The following is a 26,126-nucleotide window of genomic DNA, read 5'->3' as shown; positions in this document are numbered from 1 at the left end:
AATGAAATAAAATTAAATTTAGAATTAAGAAAGAATTTTTTAATATATCTTGTTTTCATTTCCCATGACTCTGACAAATGTTACAATAAAGTGTGACCCCTGAATTGAATGTAAAAGTCTACCTTCTGTATGGTCTTAGCAACAAGGGTTGTATTGCAGGTTATTTTACCTGAGTATAGAGTTAGCATCTACAATATCATCATGACCTCCGGTAGTATCTGAGTGAAGACTCCATTGAAATTCCAGGCCTTGTAAACTAGAGAACACATTTCCTGAAACAAAATCATACCAAAAATACCCATAGAATTTTATTGACAAGATGTGTGTAGGATGAAGTGTATGTATTTTCATTTATTTAGTCATTTTCATTCTAAAATATATGTAATTTGTCATTTTATAAATAAATTTATAACACTGTTCATCTGTAATGTTGCTTTTCATTGGATAATCATGATGTTTATAAAATTTTACATTCACCACTGCTATCAAATTATGCCGAAATGTCATTTTTTTCTCTAAAAAAAGGAAGTTTGCTGTATTATAAATTCGTTATAAATATTCCTGTCAGGTTATATGATCGTATCTAAATGGTTATTTGCAATAAAAGGCAATATATTTCCAAATAACCATTTATATAGGGCCATATAACCTGTCAAAAAACTTATTAACTAATAACATACATTAGCCTAATAATATACATTAGAAAAGTGTCGTAAAGCAAGCATGTGACTTATTTCAAAATGGAAACAAAAGTCAAATTCTTCTTGAAATAACAGCCAGAAATATGTCAAGGTAATCTAATTAAGATATAATAAAAATATATAATAATGTCCCTATCATTCTGAATCTATATTTTCATCTACACAAAAAGGCTTTATTTTCAATTTAAGTAAACATTTTCTATAGTAGATAGGCGGCGTGGTCGAGTGGTTAACATATCAGAATAGTAATCTAAGAATTGCTGACTACGTGGGTTCAAACCTTGTCAGAGGCATGCCACTGTTTCCTTGAGCAAGAAACTTTACATTTATTGCTTAGAACTGGTTGGTTCCAGGAACAGATTCGAGAGTGTTTCAATAAGCTTATAGCTTCCAACAAAATCAAACTAAACTAAATTTCAAGATAAGTAAAAAGAAAATTACATGTCAACACCAGGGATGTTTATATTATTTTATTATCTACCGGTTTCGACCTATCATGAGGTCTTCATCAAGAAATAAATAAAATAAATTTATATAAACTAAACTAATTGAAAATAAGTTGTCATAAATGGATAACAACAAAAGTTTGTGACAATTATTAATTTGTTACCTTCTACGTCATAACCACGGACAATCATTTCTTCAGGAGAATCCTCGAGGTATAAGAGACGTGTAGTAGTTTCTATCTCGATACGATGTAGTGTGTCAACTATAACTATACACTTCAATATTTCTCCAGTTACTGAAACAAATATGTGTATAATATAGAGTGCCTGATAGCACAAACACATCAAATTGATTATAATAAATTAGAATAAGTAGTCTTTTTTAATCACGAAATATAATATAATTTTTGACTGAGTATTGCAGGGCATTGCAATCTGTGATAAAACTGCTGTTTATTAAAATTCAGATATCAAAATGAAAAAGCATTTTTTCCCCATTAATATAAGAATTGACAAATTCATGATTTTTAAAAAATATTTTCAAAGTTTAGATATAATCAAGTATTTACAATATGTCTTCTTGAAACTGTTGAAAGTTGATTGGATAGTTCTACATCAGCCTATCTATTCAGTAATAGTGAACTGTTCTTTGCACATATAATAATTATTAAAATATTTACGAACTATCTAAATACACAATAAAGTTCTTTTAAACCTTTGTTTTCAACCAAAACAATGGAAGTTTTCCTCATGGAGGATTTGGACACTGCAGAAATCTCTGCTGTAAGTGCACATTCATTATCAGTACTGTTGATGAGCTGGAGTGTTGCAACATCTAATCTACTACTGCGCCTGTATTAGAGAAAAATATAACCAAAATTAATGAAAAGTCATCCAAGTCACATAATTCATTCATGAAACTGTTATATTGTAATAAATGTAGACATTAACTCAAACTGACTGGGCTCTGATGGAAGGGCTCAAGCTAATTTCAAGCCCCTCTTTTGTAAATTATTGTTTTATTTAGCTGTTCAAGATAAATTTTTATTGCAGGGCTTCCTTTAATGTAAATTTGGGAGTATTTACTCCTTTATTTTGGCTTGTGACTTTCAAAATGTAATGCTTTCCCTTCTTTACCTATCTTTTGTTTTATTTTTGTTAAAATATATCAATTTGCAAATTTAAAGACAACAATAACAAGACAAAATGTCAATAATTATTAACAGTTTTTTAAGTAATGTCAATCAGTCACAGAATAGAATCCGGCTATGTTAAGTATGGACAATTAGCCATGTCAATGGGTAAAAAATTCACTGAATCCAGTAGACTTTATCACCTCATATTTAGCGGTAATTTTCACAGTGTTCTAGCACTCAATGAAGTTAATAATTGCCTGCAGGCGGATTCAATTTATGCTGGCCAGTTGTTAATAATAAATAATAACAGTTTAAACACCTCACTCAGGAAACCAAAGGGGCTTATATAAAACTATTAATCTTTTAATTGATCTAAACTATTGCCGACAATCGTTAGTTGGAATGGACACATAGATTTACCAATCAGAAGATTAGTGTCACCATTTATTGTATATTGCTATGCTGTATGGGGATAATTGTCCAATTATTAATGTTGTTTAATAGATAGTAATAATGGACAATAAGATTACACAAAAATGTAAAATTTCTGTCTGTAGATTACAGAGCTCCAGATAATTTTTTCGGCCAAGGGGTTTTTACCCCTCAAAATTTAGAGTGAGGGGTAAAATGCAAATTCTGAAAAACTTAAGGGGTAAAATCTGTCAAAAAAGCATTTTGCATTTTTATAAACAAATTAAACTTATTGTTTTGTTTGTTTGTTTATTTTCTTTTTTTAGAAAAACCTTTACAAATTGAATACTGATTTAATGTGAAACAATACAAAACATGCCGATAATTTTTTTTTGGCCAAGGGGTTTTTACCCCTCAAAATTTAGAGTGAGGGGTAAAATGCAAATTCTGAAAAACTTAAGGGGTAAAATCTGTCAAAAAAAGCATTTTGCATTTTTTATAAACAAATTAAACTTATCGTTTTGTTTGTTTATTTTCTTTTTTTAGAAAAACCTTTACAAATTGAATACTGATTTAATGTGAAACAATACAAAACATGCCATGTAAAGTCAGACTTCCAGAGTATACTGGAACTCAAGTTTAGGATAAACAGCAAAATTATCAGGGCTTCCATTTTCAAAATTTGGAAGTCAAAGACTTCAAAATCTCTGATATTGGAAGTCACATTATATAGGTAAATAATGAAAAGTATTGATTTTAGGAAGTCACGGGCCAAAATGAAGGAGTAAATGACTCCCAAACTTCCACTAGTGGAAGCCTTGAAATTATTTTATTTTCTAGGAGTCAATATTTTTCTTTCTTTATTTCTGTTGGCATGCACCTCCATGTTCTCCAGTTTGAACAATTATAGTTGAAATTAGAATAAAAGAAACATAAACAAGATTTTTTTTTATCTTTCCTTTAAAAAAGTATTGGTCTGAGAGAAAATTGTCCGTAACTGTAGACTGGGTACGAAAATATTGAGTACAAAACTGCAGGTGAAAAACATGTTATTTTGTTCCAACAACAAAAGTTAAAGAAATTAAAATATATTTTTGTTTATATTGATGCATAAGCATGTCAAATAGATGCCTAAACAAACTTAAAATTGTGTTTGCTCCTACGATGATTATCTGGCACAAATTTCATCAATAATTTCACAGGTTGATCTACGGGAGTTACTTCCCTTCTGTATTTCCTTTAACATGCGTTGTTGACAACAGAATTTATAGTTTTCAATGCAATAAAATGGAAATATATTGTATTTTTATGCTCAAAACATTTTCTTTCTATATATCAAATGTTTACACTTCTATTCTTTTACGCATTAATTTTGACATACAAGCGTATTTTCATTATGTTGTGCGTAACTGTGACGCACGAATTTTGAAAGTGATGCGTATTTTAGATTTTCTATGCGTATTTTACGCTTATACGCACGCTATCTGGAGCTCTGGATTAGTTTAGATTTTTATTTTTACCGGGACATAAATCATAAATCACCTTCGGGACAGATACTTGATTTCCTGGACAGTCCCGGATGGCCAGGATGTTATGGCATGTATGTTTATATTATTGGCCCGAGTTGACCCTTTACCATGCCAAACAACATGAAAAACTTACTAACAGTTAACAAGACCATCTAGCAAATAGGAGGGCGGGATGCCCACCTAACACCCTCAGTGTTTGTGAACTGCTCATTGCTGTTTATCATCATTCATCATGACTACGGTTAATGATTATAACACGGCATTTCAGCATAAAATTAAATTATCGTTGGTGATTGAAAATAAATTAATGAAAACTTTTTCCAAGTTCTATGCTAAAATCACCACATCCACCATAATTTTCTATATATTGCTAGTTAAAAATTTAAGTGAAAGGTTTTAGCATTAGATACTGTCATTTAGCCCTTCGACTGCACCCTCTCACAAAATTTTTACCATGTGTAACAACTTGGACTTCGCGACTCTTCCCGTGTCAGATTGATCCTCAGAGTGAAATTTGTGACGACAGAACTATGGTATGGTAGTAAAACTTTTGGGTCACTGAGTCTCGCTGCATCAACATCTATTGTGACTGCTATCAATGAAATAATCACTAGACAAAGCATTTTACAGTTGAAAAATGCCGCCATAATTTTTTCGATGGGCGCAGCCATCTTTGTTTCAATTGTGTCTGTATAACGCGACAAACGCTTATTTCTACGGAGCTACATTTTTTTCCCCGCTTAAGAAGGGGAGATCACCCTGTGACAGAATTGTTCGTCCGCCCATACGTCTGTCCTGCACGGGCTATTTAATTCTAAATAGGGTCCTATCTAAATCTAAGAGGACAAAAAACAATTTTCATGAAAATAAAGATATGTGACTTGGAGGTCAAAAATCATATTCACAATTTAAAGGACAGGCCAATTTTTTTAGTTATTATACTTTTCATTTATGTATACCAGGTACATATCCCATATATGTACCTGTGTATACTTACTTATACAACACTTATGAAAAATGCATATATGATTATGAAATATGCTGTTGTGACAGGCAAATTAATTAAATGGGTACCTTTCTAGTTTCTTTGTTTATTTTTGCCTTCTATCACATGTATCTTGTCTATGTTGTGATTTATAGTTAAGACTGAGCAAAACTTGCAATCAAACTAACAAACTGAATAATTTAGATGTGACCTTGACCTTAATTGATCTTGACTGTCAAGGTCAAATTAATGAAATTCTCTTTTTCCTATAACTGGCTGTAACCTTTTTTATTTATAAATGAAAAAACTTCATATTTTCATATTTAGACACAACTTCCTTTAGGCTAAGACCTTCATGTGTAACCAACACAAATTGACCTTGACTCATATAAGACTTCGTCCTTAAGGTCAAATTATGAATTTTCACTGACTTTTGCCCCCCCCCCTCTTTTAGGCCTCAAATAGTGAAAAAATGTCCTGTTTGGGCCCCCAACACATGTTTTCGTTTGAGAAATGTTGGTAAAAAAAGTGACCACTTTTTCGGCGGGGCCCCCAACCTGAAGATACATCAGGGGGTTGCCAGAAGGGGGATGTGCCCCCTTCTGTTTGGGGGATTTGAAGGGGGCGGAGTCCCCCTCATCGCCAAGAAAATTTTGGACATGTGAGAGGCTAAAAATGACCCCAGATCGATCAAAATGTAATGTGTAACCAACGCTGAAAAGCACCTGACTCTATCTCAATCCACTGAGAAGTTGCAGCACTTTGAAATCAGTTTTGATGGAAAAAATCAATGCAAAATAGTGATTTTTGGCAATTTTGAGATGTCCCCTCATTGCCATGGTAACAGAAAATTTAAGCCTGAGTATGTTGTTACAAATGCAATTGTCCAGATAACATTTGTGCCAAGTTTGATTAGTATTGAAGCAGTTTTTATAGGAATTTGAACTTGTAACGGGAGACTTTTCACTGAAAACCACCATTTTTCACAAAATGCTCATGAAGTAATGGGTTAATGAAAACAATTAATTTTTTTACAAACCAAAAATTTTTCTTCAAATTTATATGTTAGGCCATGTTTAAACATGGAAAAACGCGATTTTGGGTAATTTCAGGTATTTTCATAATTTTTGTTAATGAAAAAAATAATTTTTTTTACAAAACAACAAGTTTTCTTCAAATTTATATGTTAGGCCATGTTTAAACATGGAAAAACGTGATTTTGGGTCAATTTCAGATATTTTCATCATTTTTTGTTAACCCTTTACTTCATATATACGCGAAACAACGCATTTCCGACCTCCCATCTTTAAGGCCTCAAATAGTGAAAAAATGTCCTGTTTGGGCGCCCAACACATGTTCTTGTTTGAGAAATGTTGGTAAAAAAGTGACCACATTTCCGGCGAGGCCCCCCAACCAGAAGATACATCAGGGGGTTGCCAGAAGGGGGATGTGCCCTCATCGCCAAGAAAATTTTGGACTTGTGAGAGGCTAAAAATGACCCCAGATCGATCAAAATGTAACGTGTAACCAACGCTGAAAAGCACCTGACTCTATCTCAATCCATTGAGAAGTTGCAGCACTTTGAAATCAATTTTGATGGAAAAAATCAATGCAAAATTGTGATTTTTGGCCATTTTGAGATGTCCCCTCGTTGCCATGGTAACAGGAAATTTAAGCCTGAGTATGTTGTTACAAATGCAATTGTCCAGATAACATTTGTGCCAAGTTTGATTAGTATTGAAGCATTTTTTATAGTTTTATAGCAATTTGAACTTGTAACGCGAGACTTTTCACTGAAAACCTACATTTTTCACAAATGAAGTAATGGGTTAAATGACCTTGATTGTCAAAGTCAAATGAATGAATTTTGATTAAGTTGTCATTATCTTGTTATTTATGTACAGATTTAATTCATACATTGACAAAACAACACTTGTGATCAGATGGATATGACCCTAACCATCAAGGTCAAATGATTGATTTTTGCTTGAAATATTTTCTTAACTTTGGTCATTTAATTATGGAAATGAATAAGACTTGGACAAAACAACAAGTGTGACTAGACAGATCTAATAAATATTGAAAAAAGGGAAAAACTAAGACTGGAACCATTTATACTAATTCTGTAGAGGGATCATTCCTGTGAAGTCAAAATCTATACCACATGGTTCAAAAAAATATTGTTAAAGGAAAACAATGCACCACAGACATCATGCTGTCAAGAAAGCACACTTCTGAGGATTTTATACTCAGGTAAGCTAAAAAAAAAACAAACAAAAAAAACAACCACAGGGATATTTTTTTTTATTTCTAATTTTTATTCTATACTGTAACTATAAACTTCGTACATCTAGTAATAATAAAGTTATTAAAATTTCTAACTTAAACACAGAAATAAGACGTAGTTTGACAATGTCATAAATGGAAAGAATCCATTATAATCTAACCAATAAGCCTGATCACATGTAATTTAAAATCAACTTACTGCATTTAAATATTTCTGTACCTGATTGTTGTAGCATGTTGACTTTTGGTAAAAAAGAAAATGATCACATAGTCACAAAAGTTCATTTACAATTTCCATTGCAAAAACTGAACATAGCTGATTATTCAATCTTCGACTAAAATTTACACTAGTATTTGTGAATTTGGAAAGCATACATGGATCAGGCATAATGTACTGGTAACTTTAAAGAAGCTTTTATACAAAACCCAACAAAAGGTTATCTATATATGGCACTAACTTCTCCATAACAAAAACTGATGCTCTTATTAGAAAAATATAAACAAATTTCTAAACATTTTTGGCAGCATTAACAATTATTATGTATGAATATCAATAAGCTGCCAATTAAAGTTTATTATGGATGCTTCTAGCAATGACAAGTATCATGATGATATAAAAGCCCATTGAAGTTCTCATTTTATTACAAAAAGATTTTTATTTTCATTATTGTTTTTTCATGCAGAATAAATAAAACAATAAGTTTTAATGATTTCTGCTTAAGATGTTAAATATAACCAAAGTTGCTTTAAACATAAAAAAGTCTTAAAATTAAAAACAGTTTACAAAAAAGATGAAAACAACTTCAACAGCAACAACAAGAAAATTTTAATTTGTAACTGGTTGGGAATATTATATATCTAATCAATCAGACATAAACTGATAAAATGAAATATTTTGACAACAATTTCTTGTCTCACATCAACATATCATACAGGTATATTAAGCCGCCAATTACATACATAGTCATTATTGTTTCTTTAAACGTAAAAAAATCTTAAAATTGAAACAAAAACGTGTTTGTTAAACACAAATGCTCCTGGCCCTGATTCTTGTCAGTAATAATTTTTCAAAAAAGGTTTACTCATTCAATTGGTTATGGACAGAAAAATTGCCCAAAAAATTGTAAACACTGTTGTATAACTTGACAGTCACGACAGTTTGCATGTCATTGCTTTGTTATGAAGTTGAAATATATCAAATTTTCAATAACAAATTAGCAAATATATATATATATGAAAGACCTTGAACTGGAACCAAGTGACCCTAAACTCAATCTTAAGGAAGAAGACCATGCAAGTTATTTTCCTACACAACATGAAAGACATCTGTCCATAAATAAAGGCTGCATCGGCAAAAGTGTAAAAATCTATTTTCAACACAGGTGACCTTGATGAAAATGACCTCTTTCACAATCCAAAGAAAAAATACCATGTATGTTATCATCCTACCAAATATGAAAAACATTAGTCACACAAATATTCTTAAAATGACATGTTACAGTGCGGACAGACACGTGTACCTTCAAACTCTTCCTTGTGAGAATGAATACCTTCAAACTGTATGTGTTTACTTGATACAGGAGGTAGGTACATGGGCCTTGGAAGCAACACATCATCTTCATGTTGTAGACATATATGCTAAGCTATTTTAAATTCCTTCAAATGCATGATAAAGTTACCTTCCAGACACAAAAATGTACCTTCAACCTCTAAGTGTGACGTTGACCTCTTAGGTAGTGACATGAGCCTTGGACGCCACACATTGTCTTGATGTGGTAGACATTTGTCTCAAGTTATATTATAAGGTACCTTCAAACTTTAAGTGTGACCTTGACCTTGGAGGTAGGGTCATGGGTCTTGGACGTAACACATCATCTTGATGTGATAGACATATATTTAAAAATTCTTCTATGAAATACAGAATCTGGACACAAATGTGTATACCTTTGAACTCTAATTGTGAGAATGTGAACCTTTAAACTATAAGTGTGACATTGACCTTTGAAGTAGGGACATGGGTCTTAGATGGGACAAATCATCATGATGTTGCAGAAATTTGTGCTAAGTTATTTAAAAATGTTTCAATGCATGACAAAGTTACAGTCAAAACACAAATGTTATGTAATTTGGGATGCACAGACAGATGTGCAGACAGATGGTGTGATTTTAATATGTCGTCCTATGGGGGCATAAAAACAACAATATGAAAATGTTAATATGTAACTGGTCAAGAACATGATATCTCTAGAACATAAAATATCTCTGATCAATCAGACATTAACTGATAAAATGAAATATTTTGACAATATCATATTAATGTCTCACATCAACACATTATCTATTAAGCTGCCTATTAATACATAGTCACAGACTATTCTACAAATCTCACTTAACTAAATCTAAAATCTAAGTATCAGTGCACATTAAATATTCAGCTACAAACTGTCAGTACTGTATCTATCACAGGTTTCAATATTTCTATCCAAATAGATTTCCAAACATATCAACTGATTTCATAGTTTTCAGTTTTTATCCGTTTCTTCCTTTCCATGCAATCATCTATCCATTCTGTTGTTACTATAGGAACGCCATCTTGTTTGTCAGACAAATCCACAATAGTCTGAAAATAACAAAAATCACAATAAAAGAGTGGACACAAATTGTCAAAGTAGTCCATTGCATTGTTACAAGACAGCAACATTTTTTTCAGATTAAATAAATTTTTTACACTAACTGGCCAGCACTAATAACTCCCCCTTAATTATTTACAAAAATAATCATCAAAGTGTGATATATAAATATATACATGATTTCTAAGATTGGTCAAAGTGGAGTAGTTTTTGTCACAATATTCAGATTTAGATTATTCGAACCCATCGATTATTTGAAGTAAATTTTCAGTCCCAGGCACTTCGAATAAACGGGGTTGGACTGTATATTTAAATATAAATGGAGAGTATAATACAGTGATACAGCATTTTGGATTTTTTTGTCATGATTAGGTTGAAGAAAAGATCTCCAATAAAAGGCAAAGCTTACTTAAGGCCATATAGAAAGTAAAATAAATCCCCCTGTGCCAATATTAAATCACATTTATGAATGCAGTGTGATCATGGTTGGCATTATGCATTATTCAGAACATATTTTTCAATCTCCCCTAAAAATGATAAATGGTTTTGAACTTTTGATACACATGCATATTTAAGATGTTAAGAATATGGTAAGAGTTAAAGTAAATTTTATTTGTACTTTACCTGACGATCACAATCCTGAGGTATGACAATTAGAGTAGTTCTGTTTGAGACAGTTGTTTCCACATCACCATCATAGGTTAATGATGTTAAGGTTTAAATAAATACATTGTATAAATGGCAAACAAATCAATGAACAGTTTCATCAACATTTTAACTATGGTCATGTCTGATGACCTTCCATGGTTCCCTTAACACTACTAGTATGTTCCCTTTACACTAATAGTATTTCAGAGGTTCATGATTCCCTTAACACTATTTGTATATCAGAGGTTCATGGTTCCCTTTATGCTACTAGTATTTCAGAGATTAATTGTTCCCTTTACTGGAGATTCATGGTTCCCTTTACTGGAGATTCATGGTTTTCATGGTTCCCTTTACTGGAGGTTCATGGTTCCCTTAACACTACTAGTATTTCAGAGATTCATGGTTCCCTTTACACTACTAGTATTTCAGAGATTCATGGTTCCCTTTACTGGAGATTCATGGTTCCCGTTACACTACTAGTATTTCAGAGATTCATGGTTCCCTTTACCAGAGATTCATGGTTCCCTTAACCAGAGATTCATGGTTCCCTTTACACTACTAGTATTTCAGAGATTTATGATTCCCTTTACCAGAGATTCATGGTTCCCTTTACCAGAGATTCATGGTTCCCTTTACACTACTAGTATTTCAGAGATTCATGGTTCCCTTAACCAGAGATTCATGGTTCCCTTTACCAGAGATTCATGGTTCCCTTTACACTACTAGTATTTCAGAGATTCATGGTTCCCTTTTCATGGTTCCCTTTACCAGAGATTCATGGTTCCCTTTACTGGAGATTCATGGTTCCCTTAACACTACTAGTATTTCAGAGATTCATGGTTCCCTTAACCAGAGATTCATGGTTCCCTTTACCAGAGATTCATGGTTCCCTTTACACTACAGAATATTATACTAGCATAGAACAGATAAAATCTGGAGACTTTTCATGTACAATTGATTTTTTCATGTAAAAATTAGTTCATTTTCACTAGAAAAAAAGATAACAAAAGGATATGCTATGATTAATCTTTTGTATTTCTTGAAATCTTCTTCAGATAGGCCATCTTTGTGTAGATATATCACAGACCCTGAGAAAATATTTGATAAACCCCCACCTTCCTTCTGTGCCAATGTTTTGCTTGTTGAAGCAATTGGAGCATCCTTGACAACTGGAAAAATAATGCCTAAAATTATCAGTAGAAATCGAAACCTTTGCCTGCTGAATTTCTTTAATGGACTGCATAGAAGTGCAAGCTGAGCTGGCTCTATACTGGTGGAAAAGGCTGGTCACTTTTGGTTTAAGCAGGGTAAAGATTTAAAGCTGTATCCTCATTAATGATGGAAAGCATAGTCATTCCCGCCAGTATTTGTGAACAATATGCTCAGACTTTATCCTCTTCTCAATGAGACATAATAAAAAAATGTTTACTAAAAAGCATTCATTGTCTTTTATGTACATTCAGGAAAAGGGAATTTGTTACAAAAACATCCAAATGGGTGTAATTTTTGTTTTATCCTGTTAATGTAAAGAAAAAGAGGTAATATTTTTATCTGTTATACAATTAAAACAACAAAAATTGTTGAATTTATTCATGTCTGATTAAACTAAAAAAAACAAAAACATTCTACTGAGATATACATTCAAATATTTTGTACTGAGGTATTCTTTCCTTATATGTAGATTATAACACACATATATCCATGTATATAAAATCCTGCTAACTAACAAACCTTTTGCAGGAGGACCATCGTTACTGGTTACAGTGACTGCCTTCCTTTTCTGATGTCTTCTTGGAAAGTAATATCTTTTTGTTTGGTCAAGAGTGAATATTGTACTACCTTGAGTCTACATGTATTTCAAATATAATACACTAGTAACATAGATTAAAATACATTTGTATATATAGATTTTTTTGTTTGTATATATATTTTAATTATGCACCATTTTCAACACTCAAATAGACATAAATTCTGGTCATGCATGCTGTTACCTAATGAGAAACTGAAGTCCAATTTTAACCTACTTTCTGCAAACAGGCAGCTTGATATTTTCCTTAAAAATAAACTGAAAAAAAATTTATCATGTGAAAAAAGAGTGATATTGCTTTGTCAGGGAAAAAAAACAATAACAAAAACCACCTTCAAAAAAAAAAAGAAAAAAGGATCTGATACAGCAAAATCACTAAATTTAGAAAATTAGATAACTGCTTAAATTAGATGCGCTAAAATTTAATAACTGCAAAAATTGTGGCTGTGCTGTAAATTACCAGATATACAAGTACGGTATTTAGTTAATAAGCAAAACAATGTTTTTTAAATCACTTAACTGAAATCAATCGTCTATTCAAATTACTAACAAAGTACTGTCAAACATTTATTATAAAAGGATACATATACGTAGGAATTCCTTTTGAGGCTAGATGTTTTTTGATGAGTTTTTCTGTCCCATACCAGTTAAAACCTACAGTTGTATGTCCAATACGAGGAAGATGTACACTTGCTGAAATTAATAAAGTGATAACAGTTTAAAGCTCTTGACCAATATATACATAACAGCTTGACTTGATGTTAATATAACCTACTAGATTAATAATATATGTCATATGTTGCTGTTCAGATCGAAATATCCTTCCCTCGGGGGACGGGTATTCCCATCCAAACTGCAAACATATGTCAGACATTTTTTCTTGCATATTCTACCATATTCCATTAAATTTTAAATTCTTTTTACCTTAATAAAATAATTTTCCATGGAAATTTATGTCATTACACCCTGAACTATTTTCTTACAACTATGAACAGCGTATGAAATTACAACTTCATTCATAAAGGTAAAATTACGTCATCCTAAGCATGCCAGTGCAACTTGTCTCTGAAAAGGTTGTGAAATTGACATCAGAAGTATGCTTTAAGACAACATTACATTTTAATCAAAGGTAATAACTCACCATTGTTTTCCTTCGCCTTCACATAGACTTTTTCTAGTCCATATCTGAGGGCAGACAATTTTATACCAGACAAGTTGTTCCTCTTGTCTCGATGTTGGGCTATAATAAGTGCTACCTGTAAAATAAATGAAAAATTGACGATATAAGCAAGCTTATAGTCTGTCTAACAGTGAAATTATATAGTTACATGGTTATAGATATAAATTAAGAGTTACAATTAATTTCTGTTTATACAGAAAATGTGACTTTCATTAATCAAAACATACAGGTGCATTTACATTTTTCAAGTACCTGTAAAATGAGGTACATTTTGTATATCAATTCAGTACTTGGACATTATAAATCAGTAACATTACATTTATTTATATATGTTAATGCTTTACCTACAATTAAAATGATTTTCAAAGAATTTTTGTCTAAAACGTACATTAAGTATGAACAATAATTTGATTCAATATGACATAAAGAGTTACATAACACAATTCTATGGCAGGGATCAAAGTTTAGCATGAAATAGACATAACAGAGTATATATACCCAATCTTTGCCGTCTTTACTGCTGGAACCAGCATCAAAAGGTACCATATGACAATCTCCAAGAGCTAAATCTGTTACAATATATATATACATGTATATCAGACATTTTTATGAAAAAACTATCAAGGGAGATTACTCTGTATGCCTGTCTTTTCTTTATTTGTCAAAATATATGCAATTTTTCTACACACAAGATATCCTTCATGAAACTAATATATTATGTCAATATATCTTAATGTTATGTTAAAAACATGGATTCAATTTCATTTAGACACCAAACCAAATACATGAGTACTACATCAGTGTTTAATATACCTGCTGACATACTACATGTATTACTGAATGAATTAAATAAGGAGGATGCTACTAAGACTATAAAAAACATCTTTTTTACTAAAAAAACACCAACTTCACACATTCAATCAAAAAACTTTAAATGTTGACAATTTACCAATTTATACTTTATCAGAGCTGAACAGCTACTATTGTATTCACTGAGTAACAACTTCCCTATTTCATTGAATTCACTGAGTAACAACTTCCCTGTTTCATTGAATTCACTGAGTAACAACTTCCCTGTTTCATTGAATTCACTGAGTAACAAATTCCCTATTTCATTGAATTCACTGAGTAACAACTTCCCTATTTCATTGAATTCACTGAGTAACAACTTCCCTGTTTCATTGAATTCACTGAGTAACAACTTCCCTATTTCATATAAAACTTACCCTGCATTTTACCAGCTAGTGTATATTGATCCTCTGGTCTAGATGATCGGGCAGATAGTGCCGAGAATAAACCTCCGGTACCCCAGTTTCCAGAATCATCTATAACAATATACTGACATGTAAACAAACATTTTTTTACAACAATGTCTTAATATGTAAGCAAACATTTTTTTACAACAATGTCTTAACATGTAAGCAAACCTTTTTTACAACAATGTCTTAACATGTAAGCAAACCTTTTTTACAACAATGTCTTAACATGTAAGCAAACCTTTTTTACAACAATGTCTTAACATGTAAGCAAACCTTTTTTACAACAATGTCTTAACATGTAAGCAAACCTTTTTTACAACAATGTCTTAACATGTAAGCAAACATTTTTAATAGTTTTTCGGTCAAATATAGTGTTTTAATTGTAAATTTAATCGGTACACTAGAGGAGTCACACAATATATTCATATTACATTTTCCTCTAATTCGGAAAAGATCTAGGCCAATCATTAAACAATGACTGCAATCAATGAAAAAACTCCTGGCATCATTACTCATCAACAAACCTGCACAATGGACAATAATATTGTTTTCTCTATCAGTTTTCTTTGGATGAGTTACATCCCCTAGTACATATTTTATATCATGTGGAGTTACATCCCCTGATATATCATCATCATCTAGCATTCCTTCATCATCATCTGAGGTCTCGTCAATCTCCACGTTACATGACTTGTAATCATTCTTCTTCCACAGTTCCTCTCTATAATAAAGATTATATGAAATTAGGCAAAGCCTATGAACGGGGAAGTTGTTTAAAAAATAGTTTATTTTTCAGTTTTAAAGGTGTCATTCAGTATTTTAAGCACCACTTCTGTTTTCCCTCAGAATACTCCACGACTGTTATTAATCCGAAAAGTTGCGATTGTTCATTATCAAAAAATGGTGGTGCCAGACTAGAACTGACACTGAAAATTTCATTGATAGGTATAAAAATCTTTATATTCTTTAATAGTTTGTTATTTTTTTTTTTTAAATATACATGTGTAGTTTATAGTCAGGCAAACCCAATCCCGGGACCTTCGCGTGAAGCCTTTGATTCCCCATATAAAAATCCTTTTGTACATTTTTATTTACTTCATTATGTTCAGCAATAACAAGAATTAATGTCAGTTTCATAAAAGATCAATTGTTTTGTTTCTGAAAAAATGCAAAAATTTTGCACACTTAATATTTTATAAAAGAAAGACACTGAATGTTAAACAAATGTACAACTTAGTTGAAATTTGAATATATTGGGAGTGTCCATAGACATAAATATGCTATGATAACCGTGAAAATCTGATGGGAGAAAATGAATCAACTTTACAGTAATACATATATAATGTACCTCCTTTTTCTTTGCTCTTGTGCCCGCCTCATTTCTCTTTCCTCTGCCTCTTTAGCTCTCTTTGCTGCAGCTTCTTCACGCTGTAATAATGTATCATTCTTAGTAAATATCAACAATCTTGTTGTATGAACTGAATGTAGGTATGAGTGTTTTGTTTGTTTGTTTGTTTTGGGTTTTACGTCACATCGACACAGTATAGGTCATATCGCGACATTCCAGCTTTGAAGTCAACGACCTTAACCACTCGGCCACGGACGCCCCTTAGGTATGAGTGACCATTTCAGTTTCATGTAAAAGTATTGTATACTGCTATGTCAGAGAACATACTATACACATATATCATGCATTGAAACCAAATGAGAAATCATTATATAAAGTACTCATGAATTTTCAAAAGACATTGTCAGATAATTAAACCCATTATAAATGTATGATAAATTACATTATTAGCTATTCTTGCAAAAAAATGTGCATGTATATATATTTTAACTGAAAAGAAAACATGCATTAACAGATAGAATCATGTGAGCAAGCACAAATGTTGCATGTGTTTTTCTATGGTCCAGGTAATTTCATTATCAAAAAAATATAACTGTCAAATGCAAGAGCATGTAAAAGCATAACCAAAGTGGATGAACATCTGTAGAAGCCCTCAGACTTTTATAAAAGGCTGGTCCTACTTGTACTGATGTTAATACACAGAAAAAGGTGCATTAACCCACTATTACTTATCTTTATCTTTATAAATAAAAGTAAAAATATACAAAATACAGTATTTCAGGAATGAAAACTATCAAATATTATGGGAAAACCCATGCTTTTGATAAAAGTGTACTTATATTTATAAAGAATTTTTAGGTCAGCCTCCTTGGTAAAGCTCAAAGGAATAACAACTTTTATACTAATGGCAGAATTACAGGGCATGGTTGAACATTAAGTAGAAAAAATATCATTGTACAACCTTTTTCTTCCTCTCAGCTAATTCTTCTGGTGTCAATTTCTTTCTGGGTTTTCTCAGAACATCTGGTAGACCTGGCATGAATACAGACAGAGGTTGACGCTTTAAACGACTTGGTCTATCTTCTGCCAGCTTCTCTGACAATACTGCTCTCTCAGCTGGTAAATATAAACAATTATACTGAATTTATAACCTTTACATTAATAAGAGATGTAGCAACTTACATGTACATCCATTTATTATAGTGATTTACTTGAATTTCATCCTCACTGATGTTAGTGCCAATACATGTTATATTTATGAAAACTTTTTTTCCTGTGAAGTTACTTGGGTAGTTAGTCACTTGGCCAAATAATATAAATGCATATTAGCAAGGTTATCAGTGGATCTTTCCACACAAGGTAAAGCGTAAAATAATAATGCTGTATGAATCCAAACGTAAAATAATAATGCTGTATGAATCCAAGCGTAAAATAATAATGCTGTATGAATCCATCAATGTGACTTAAATCCCCATGCCTAAAATCATTAAATTACCCATCAAAGTGTCTTAAAACCCCATGCTTAAATTAATCAAATTACCCATCAAAATGTCTTAAAACCCTATGCCTAAAATAATCAAATTCCCTATCAATATGACTTAAAACCCCATGCCTAAAAAGTCCAATTACCCATCTTAAAACCCCATGCCTAAAATAGTCAATTTACCCATTAACTTAAATCCCCATGCCTAAAGTAACTAAAATACCCATCAATGCGTCTTAAAACCCCATGCCTAAAATAATTGAATTACCCATCAATGTGACTTAAAACCCCATGCCTAAAATAGTCACGCACTGATACCTATTACAGCCGTCAAATCCACTAAATACATTATCATTTAAATGTTTAAAACATATAGGACATTATCATTTGAATGTTTAAACATATAGGCAATACCTTCAAGCAGTTCATCAAAGGCTTTTTTATCAGCTGCAGTAGGCTCCTTGGAGTAGTCAGTTCCCTCAAACATGTACATAGTCTGTGGTGCATCCTCTAAAATACCTTCATCCTTGCAATAATAACAAACACTTTGTTCACCTTTTCAAAAGTTACAACATTTTCCTAAAATATTTATGAAATAATGAACAATGGACATGACAGAGTGACATAAACAGGGTTTTCTGTCAATACAACAGATGCACTACTCCCCTCCCCCCTCCCCAAATGGGGCATAAATCTGCCAATAATGCTCAAATCACAAAACTCAGCCAATATGTGCCAGAACAATTTGTGAAATAATTCTGTAAATGTTTGGTTGTAATCCTATGAAAAATGTAGAAGTTGTGAACAAAAGATATTGTTTATGCCAGCTTGTCCATACTGATTACATCAATTTAACAACCATTTTTTCTTGCCAAAACCTGGCTTACTAGCAAAACAACCAATCATAATGGATTAACACTCACCTCAGATCCATTAGCTTCTTCATCCACTTTTGTTTCCTCAGGCTGCCATTCACCATCTGCTGTAGGTCCAAGAATAGCCTTGAAATCAAGGTCAACATCATCTCCATGGTTACCACTTAATAATTCATCAACACCATATTTTAGTATATCCTGAAGCTGAAATAAAATGTTACTGGAAAATATAAAAAAACAGAATCGTCCAAATAAATATATAGAGGATAATGAATGAGTGTAAGTTTAACACTGAATTTATTGAATGAGCTGAATAGAATTATATTATGCGAGCCTCAATACATTCAGTAATAAACTTAAACAAATTTAATATTCTATGTATCACATTCCAAAAATAAAGACCGTTTGAAGTGAAAAAGAACCATTTTCATTGATGCTGCTATTGTAAAAGGCTAACATTAATGCTATATTTATATCACCCAAATGACGTTCGCATCAAAATATATGCACGGCCATGCAATACAATTTTTACAAAGTCGCATAAGATTGTATGTAACTTTAAGCTTTATGATGGTATAAAAATGATATCATTAACATACTTTCCTAAATAAAGTTGAAATTATTATTGCTAGATAACTTATTGTTATTTGAAGTGATGTTGAATTACATTTTGTGACTTAATTCTAGCTTTCTAGCTTCATATTCTATTACACATAATGATTTTCCTCATGTTATCTATGGCCCAGTATAAATGGCTGCAAGCTAAAATCACACAAGCTGCTATTAAAATGGATATCATTATGAGCAAGTTTACAAAGAGTCAGCTACACAAACTGAAATGCTATATTGTACCTTAATTTTATCATCAGTAAAGAGGCTTTGTTTAGAAGCTCCCAGTGAGAATTCTCCTTCTTTTATTACTGTACTAGTTAATTCTAGCTTCTCTTCTGCTCTCTTCAGTATAATCTCTTCCACTGTATTCTTACTGACCAATCTGATCACCTTTACTGGTCTGTAATTAAGTTCAAATTATATGTATGTTTTTCCAATACTTTTCTGTAGATAGTGAAATTATCAAAATATCATTTTTTAAAATATGCAAGACTATATTTGAATGTGGATGAACGTCAAATGTCATAAATAAAATGGCTGTGTCACTTGTGAAAATATTGCATCTGGTGTTCACTCAGTGAAATATATTTCGATCTTTGTTAACATGAAAAACAAACAAATATCCTGTATAAACATGTACAGTACTTTTTTCAAAATAAGTACTAACTGAAAAGTTAAAGGTGCAGACCAGGATCAGATGGAACAGATGTGCCAGTTAATCTTAGTCAGCACTGGTCACATTGGCAGAATCTGATGAAAGCAGGAGGCTAAAAGTTTATTGATAAATCACATACATGTACATGTTACTATTCTCAACATTTCAACCAATGTTTAATACCAAATACAAATAAATATCATATAACTCATGGAATACTACTGATACAAAAACTTTCACTAAAGGCTGGAAAAAATATCATATATTTTGTCACATTCAGTGAATCACTGGATTAAAGATTAATAGGTCACCATCTGGCAATTTAATACTATTTAAGGACATGATTGGTGACATTTCCAAGAACTGTACTCTGAGTCACTGAAAGGATGGATGGACCCTTTCAAAGCCATATGATGTTAATACCAATTTAGTGGTTTCTAAAACACTGTATTGTTAAATAAAACTGTACCAGTATTTGGATAACAAAGTTTAGATCACTTTTATAACATTTTCAAACAAGCAATTATCATAGTATTGCAAGCAATCCATAAGTCCCCTACCGGTTAGAACCCCAGCAACATTCTGATGGGCCATTGGCCATTCAACTTTACCAGTGAATGAATGACATGAATGAACTTAAATCTTTTGAGTTCTAAGTTTGTCTATATCACAGTAATGTGTTAAGTTTCCCTGCCTAGTAAGGAAATTATGTTTATACGTAAAAACCTTGTCATATTATTACGATATGGGATTTTAAAGTAAATCCTATCAGGAATGAAGAAGTTGGAGTAAAAAATACCAATTTCTCGAAAAAAATCTAAGTTCAAGGGGGACATAATTCTGGAAATAGTCTTGCTAGAGTATTTAACCTTCTCAAAAATGTTGAGTGATAATAAGAAACATATATTATACCTCATTTGCATACGCCCTTCTATATTTAATATGACGTCATCCGGTCCATAAACCGCATACAGACCGGGGGCGGTCCATAATTCTTATATGGACTGGATGACGTCATACTAAATATTGAAGGGCGTATGCAAATGAGATCTAATATTTTATTTTGTTGTTAAATGATTTATTGTTTTGTTTCACATAAATTTATTACATGTTGATCAAAAGTCATGATAATTTTATGTCTTTAAATTGATTATAAATTTTTTATTTTATTTATACAGTTGTGAAAATCTTAAAGTTCGTTTTTTTCCCTGTTTAATGTGATTAACAAAAATTGAATGACAAAAGAAGAGCATGATTTTTTTGCTGTATCGCTTGACAATAAAAACAAAAAATCAGACTAGGGTTTGAGATATTTCACACACTGAACAAATAAATTATTATTTGACAGCAAATTATATTAAAAATGACAGCAACAAAAGGGACGAAAGGACTTAGATTCGGTATAATATAACAAATAAAACATGGCCTTTCGGGCAAAATGCAAGTTTACGGACTGGTTGGTCAGACCTCGAAAGGTATATGTCCCTCAGCTGCGCTTCGGGCCATATATCTTCCTCAGTCTGACCAATCAGTCCGTAAACTTGCATATTGCTCTCAAGGCCATGTTTTATTTGATAAATATATGAAGTCTGAAGTAGATATATTAGGAAATAAAGAAGTTATTTAAAAAAGACAACATTTTTTAAAAAAAATTCGAAGTTCAAGGGAGATAATACTGATAATTTTTGTGCTAGAGTTGTAAACCTTGTTACATATGATGTGGTTGATGACCAGAAACTTATATTTAAAGTTTGAAGTAAACACCTTAAGAAATAAAGAACTTCTAGTGAAAAAGCTGGAAAATTTAAATCAGAAATCTTGAAATTCAGGCTATTTGTTGCCATAGCAACCAGAATTTTCAACATAGGAAGAAAAGAAAAAGATGTGCATAATCTCCAGACTGCCATCTACCCATATTTCAAGTTTCATAAAAATATTTTCTGTCATTTTTGAGTTATCACTGGATCCAGTTTATGTGTTAAATTTGCCATATTTTCAGACTATTTGTTGCCATAGCAACCAGAATTTTCAACATAGGAACAAAAGAAAAAGACGTGCATTAGCTTTATATTGCCATCTATCCATATATCAAGTTTCATAAAAACATTTTTAGTACTTTTTGCGTTATCGCGGGATCCAGTTTTGTGGACGGACGGACTGACTGACGGACTGACAGACAGACAGACAGACGGACAGACAGACAGACAGACGGACGGACAGACGGACGGACGGAGGGTAAACCTAAAGTCCCCTCCGGTTAAACCGGTAGGTGACTAAAAAAAAAAAATTAACATTCAAAGAATTTAAATACATGTATGACAAACTGAATACTTATTTCAGTATACCGGTAATTATGATTCTATCCATAATTACAATACTGACCTTGACTTCTATCCATAATTACAATACTGACCTTGACTCCTATCCATAATTACAATACTGACCTTGACTCCTATCCATAATTACAATACTGACATTGACTCCTATCCCTTATTACAATACTGACCTTGACTCCTATCCATAATTACAATACTGACCTTGACTCCTATCCCTTATTACAATACTGACCTTGACTCCTATCCATAATTACAATACTGACCTTGACTCCTATCCATAATTATAATACTGACCTTGACTCCTATCCCTAATTACAATACTGACCTTGACTCCTATCCATAATTACAATACTGACCTTGACTCCTATCCATAATTACAATACTGACCTTGACTCCTATCCATGATAACAATACTGACCTTGACTCCTATCCATAATTACAATACTGACCTTGACTCCTATCCATAATTACAATACTGACCTTGACTCCTATCCATAATTACAATACTGACATTGACTCCTATCCCTTATTACAATACTGACCTTGACTCCTATCCATAATTACAATACTGACCTTGACTCCTATCCCTTATTACAATACTGACCTTGACTCCTATCCATAATTACAATACTGACCTTGACTCCTATCCATAATTACAATACTGACCTTGACTCCTATCCCTAATTACAATACTGACCTTGACTCCTATCCATTAATTACAATACTGACCTTGACTCCTATCCATAATTACAATACTGACCTTGACTCCTATCCATAATTACAATACTGACCTTGACTCCTATCCATAATTACAATACTGACCTTGACTCCTATCCATAATTACAATACTGACCTTGACCCCTATCCATGATTACAATACTGACCTTGACTCCTATCCATAATTACAATACTGACCTTGACTCCTATCCATTAATTACAATACTGACCTTGACTCCTATCCATAATTACAATACTGACCTTGACTCCTATCCCATAATTACAATACTGACCTTGACTCCTCTATCCATAATTACAATACTGACCTTGACTCCTATCCCTAATTACAATACTGACCTTGACTCCTATCCATAATTACAATACTGACCTTGACTCCTATCCCTAATTACAATACTGACCTTGACTCCTATCCATAATTACATATACTGACCTTGACTCCTATCCATAATTACAATACTGACCTTGACTCCTATCCCTAATTACAATACTGACCTTGACTCCTATCCATAATTACAATACTGACCTTGACTCCTATCCATAATTACAATACTGACCTTGACTCCTATCCATAATTACAATACTGACCTTGACTCCTATCCATAATTACAATACTGACCTTGACTCCTATCCATAATTACAATACTGACCTTGACTCCTATCCATAATTACAATACTGACCTTGACTCCTATCCATAATTACAATACTGACCTTGACTCCTATCCATAATTACAATACTGACCTTGACTCCTATCCATAATTACAATACTGACCTTGACTCCTATCCATAATTACAATACTGACCTTGACTCCTATCCATAATTACAATACTGACCTTGACTCCTATCCATAATTATAATACTGACCTTGACTGTCCTATCCTATGTGCCCTGGCAGCAGCTTGCAGGTCATTCTGTGGGTTAAAATCACTGTCCACAAATATCACAGTATCAGCACTGGTCAAATTTATACCCTGTCCACCTTAAATATGTATAATGGTGTCAGTTGGCATAGAAATAAAGACTATAGTGTGAAATTGAAAACTCGTTTTCGACATTGAAATAGCGTTCTTGATTTGATTGTTTTTTGCATCTGCTGTTTGGCGCTACATTGTGATGTCACGTAAACAACACTTTAAACGTCTGTACAACGTTAAAAACTGAGTTAAAGATATTTGTGTTCGGATTCATTTTCTTAGTTAGACCTTTTTCTTTTATTCTAGATAGTTTTCACAACAAAATTCGACAAAAAAATGTTTTTTACTTATCAGATTTTTCAAACAAAATGGCACCGTCAATGTGTTGGTTTAAAAATACACAGGGAGGTAATAAGAACAGCAAGTGCATTGTTGTAGAATAATGCATGCTTCCGGCCTTCTTTGTTTCTATAGAAAAAATTCCAAGTGTTAAAATTGTATATACACAAATGATTTCACATCAAAGTGTAATATCGTTTTTATAAAATTAGTTTCTTCCACTCATGCACCATGCTCTTTGAGAGGAATCTACAATGATGTATAATTAAAGTAAACAGAGTAGAATGATTCCAGTTATAACTTACCAGCTCTTGTGCTCAGGAGAAAGACAAAAGTTTCATCGTTAGAGTTAAAGTTTTGTACAGCCAAGAAACGTTCCTCTCCTCTCACTGACCCATCCAGACGCTCATATGTATAACCTGTATTATTGACAATACAATCTAAAATATCAAATATGGCCACTTTCCAGATACATTAGGGGAGGAACAACAAACAATATCCCCCATGCAATATATCAGGCATAAATAGAGAAGAACAAAAGACCTTCTATAATGAAGCTGGAAAAGTTCAGCAAACAAATAATTTAAGCTTGAACCCACAGCTATAAGGAGTAAGTAATTTTAAGCCAGCAGTAACCTTAACCACTATATCAAAAGAATTCATTTATGATAAATGTCAATGATTTTCTGTGAACCTTAGATAAATATACATGTATATACATTATTTTTTTACACATTAAAACATTTTGGCACAGAAAGTTTTTTTCCAGCAGTAATCAGTTTTTTCAAAATATAGAACACTTGTCTTAAGAGCAAATATAAGATTGATTAGTGGTTTAAATTAGCACTAGCCAGACAACACAACAATAGTGAATCTTCTCTTGACCAGCTAAATTTCTAAAATGAACTTGTCCAGCTTTCATTTTTGGAACTGTCCATTATCAAGTAAGGGGAGATTAAGATGAATATTTAAAGTTAGTCAATAAACCGTATAGAACCTGTTCATACTGTATGGACAAGCAGGCTTACCTAGCTCTATAGTGGTGGCAAAGACTAATCAGTTTTTATTTTAGCTGGTTAAGGGTTTAAATTGCTAAAAATACCAAATTTACAGTGAAAATTGCTCATTACTAGGCTATCTTGCTTGTGAATTTTAAACATAATTTTCATGACTGTAAATAAGTAAAATAAATAACCTCTGTATCCAAGGTAATCTTGTAACACGTCCAACATGTGCGTCATCTGTGAAAACATCAGTACTTTGTGTCCAGTATTGTGTAAATACTTCAACAGTTTGTCTATAACGACCAATTTACCACTTGCTTCTACAAGGTGCTCTCCTAACATAAATGGTTCTGGTTCAATACCTATAAAATTTAAAATCACAATAATTTTATTCACTTTCATTGTTAATTATCTGTTTAGACTAAATGATAGTTTGCTATTGAAATTTTTGTATCAGTTAATAAAGTAGTAAAATCTGATCTGCCTGCAACTGTTTACATTGCGAACGCTTGATTTGTCTGAGTCTGAATATGGACGTCAATATTGGGAAATGTTAGTATACAAGTGGTCTGACAAAAGTCAAGAAATCTTTATTTTAACTGATAAAAAGAGAACACAAAATAATGATCTTTATTGTCATGTGAGACACTTAGGTATCAAACTAGTAAGTACCGGTACAGGAGAGAGTTACATATAAGCTTTAAGCTTTCTTTTCAATCCTGGATCATTTAGTTTAAATTTTTTTTGGAAAAAGGGAAAAAATAAATATCGTTTTAACCAAAAAACTTAAAAATTTAAAAAAAA

The 26,126-nt window shown here is 32.2% G+C and overlaps 2 protein-coding genes across 2 annotated transcripts in view; both read right to left on the bottom strand.

The window, feature by feature from the left end:
- Positions 1 to 4,929, bottom strand: part of LOC132745759 (nuclear pore membrane glycoprotein 210-like) — a 61,464-nt gene extending 56,535 nt beyond the window's left edge. The window contains exons 1-4 of the mRNA XM_060734734.1: positions 4,677 to 4,929; positions 1,863 to 1,999; positions 1,312 to 1,443; positions 170 to 272 (exon numbers count right to left, since the gene is read on the bottom strand). Coding sequence (XP_060590717.1) covers positions 170 to 272; positions 1,312 to 1,443; positions 1,863 to 1,999; positions 4,677 to 4,894 — 590 coding nt within the window. The 5' untranslated portion in view covers positions 4,895 to 4,929. The remainder of the gene's footprint in view (positions 1 to 169; positions 273 to 1,311; positions 1,444 to 1,862; positions 2,000 to 4,676) is intronic.
- Positions 4,930 to 8,171: 3,242 nt separating this feature from the next.
- Positions 8,172 to 25,672, bottom strand: LOC132745757 (chromodomain-helicase-DNA-binding protein 1-like; the record flags this gene model as incomplete). Its single annotated transcript, XM_060734732.1, is given in 17 exon segments — positions 8,172 to 10,114; positions 10,749 to 10,825; positions 11,789 to 11,941; positions 12,504 to 12,577; positions 13,164 to 13,272; positions 13,721 to 13,835; positions 14,258 to 14,328; positions 14,986 to 15,084; positions 15,543 to 15,739; positions 16,367 to 16,446; positions 17,328 to 17,482; positions 18,264 to 18,375; positions 18,773 to 18,928; positions 19,577 to 19,736; positions 23,930 to 24,044; positions 24,624 to 24,737; positions 25,514 to 25,672. Coding segments are annotated over 17 exon segments (2,063 nt in total), but the record flags the coding sequence as incomplete, so codon positions are not given.
- Between the last annotated feature and the right edge of the window lie 454 nt (positions 25,673 to 26,126).

Source organism: Ruditapes philippinarum, unplaced genomic scaffold (assembly GCF_026571515.1).
Source record: "Ruditapes philippinarum isolate M1 unplaced genomic scaffold, ASM2657151v2 ctg2470_1_1_1_1, whole genome shotgun sequence".
NCBI classification, from domain to species: Eukaryota; Metazoa; Mollusca; class Bivalvia; order Venerida; family Veneridae; genus Ruditapes; species Ruditapes philippinarum.
This window is presented reverse-complemented; position numbering and strand designations above follow the sequence as displayed.